General features: G+C 36.9%; 1 protein-coding gene across 1 annotated transcript; it reads right to left on the reverse strand.

Annotated features, from left to right (window-relative positions):
* Window positions 1-354: 354 nt before the first annotated feature.
* Window positions 355-981, reverse strand: LOC131074258 (RING-H2 finger protein ATL2). Its single transcript, XM_058010843.2, has one exon. It carries the CDS (start codon window positions 979-981, stop codon window positions 355-357), a length of 627 nt encoding a protein of 208 aa, XP_057866826.2.
* Window positions 982-1,238: the final 257 nt, after the last annotated feature.

Consider the following 1,238-nt stretch of genomic DNA (forward strand, 5'->3'; position numbering starts at 1 on the left):
TGCCATCAAATCATGCAATCAATAAAGGCGAAATCTTCAAAACGGCAACGACGATATCAACATGCATACAGCCACATGCAATTTTTCTCCAATGAAATTTTATCTCAATTTTAAGATTACAAAGAAAGTGGATCTCAATTCTGTGACGATTCGGTAGCACAATCTATAATATCTAACGTATCCACAGGAATAGAAAACTCGATAAACTTTGAAGAAGATCCCAACGTAACTGATACTGATATTCCCAATTCCTTTTTCCCAAAATTTCATTTTCGATAATTCCACCAATCCAGATTCAAAACTCTGAAAACATGTACTGCACAATAGTGTTCAAGGAAGAGCATTAGTTTTGCCCTAATTCGACCTGTTTGGCAATTGAAGAGCAAACTGTGGCAAAATCCTTCGACCAGATATTTGTTGATCATGACCGACCCACAAAACTATCTCTGATGAATTTGGATATTGCACTGCACCAGAGCTTCTTTGCCCACTCACCAGATGCCCATAAACAAAATTTGGATGGCTCCTTGCAATATTTGAAGAATTGGGTTCTTCTGAAGATCCATTAGATTGCACTCTGGTCCTGCACAGAGGACAAGTAGAATGTGAATAAAACCACATATCAATGCATTCTTTGTGAAATCGGTGATTACAGTTGGGCAGCAGCCTTCCTTTCTCGTTCTCTTCAAATTCAGACAGACAAACTGCGCATTCTGGTGGCTCTTTGAAGCTCTGTGAGTTTGAATACACAAATTCGGGCAGAGCCTCAATTGTTTCTATATTCAAACCCATGATGGGCAGCCCTAAGCCATTCTGTTCTTCAAATCGAAATGAAATGGTGTTCCTTGAGTCTTCTCTTCTAGTTCTAAAATTATAGCAGGCCTTCAAAAGAATAAGCAAGATCAACACAACACAGAAGAACGTTATGGCTTGCGTATGATCTACCAGATTTGTAAAGAATGAATTGCCCAAATTGGCCATGCTCCTGATGCCCAAAGAGAAATGAAGAGCTCATTGGAATTAATAAGCTTTGATCCTCCCATGAATTTCGCAACATATCAAATATTCGTCATGCAACTTTTAAACTGTTATAGGATTATTTCATATAATAAAAAGAAACGTTCTATTCATGCAAAATTAAACGGATATAGAAGCCATTTCTTCCACTTTGAGAAGCTACATGTAAAATTTATTTAGAATAGAAAATAAAATGAATAGAAAATCTAAGGATTTAGAGA

The sequence above is a fragment of the Cryptomeria japonica genome, chromosome 7, assembly GCF_030272615.1.
Source record: "Cryptomeria japonica chromosome 7, Sugi_1.0, whole genome shotgun sequence".
Classification (NCBI taxonomy): Eukaryota; Viridiplantae; Streptophyta; class Pinopsida; order Cupressales; family Cupressaceae; genus Cryptomeria; species Cryptomeria japonica.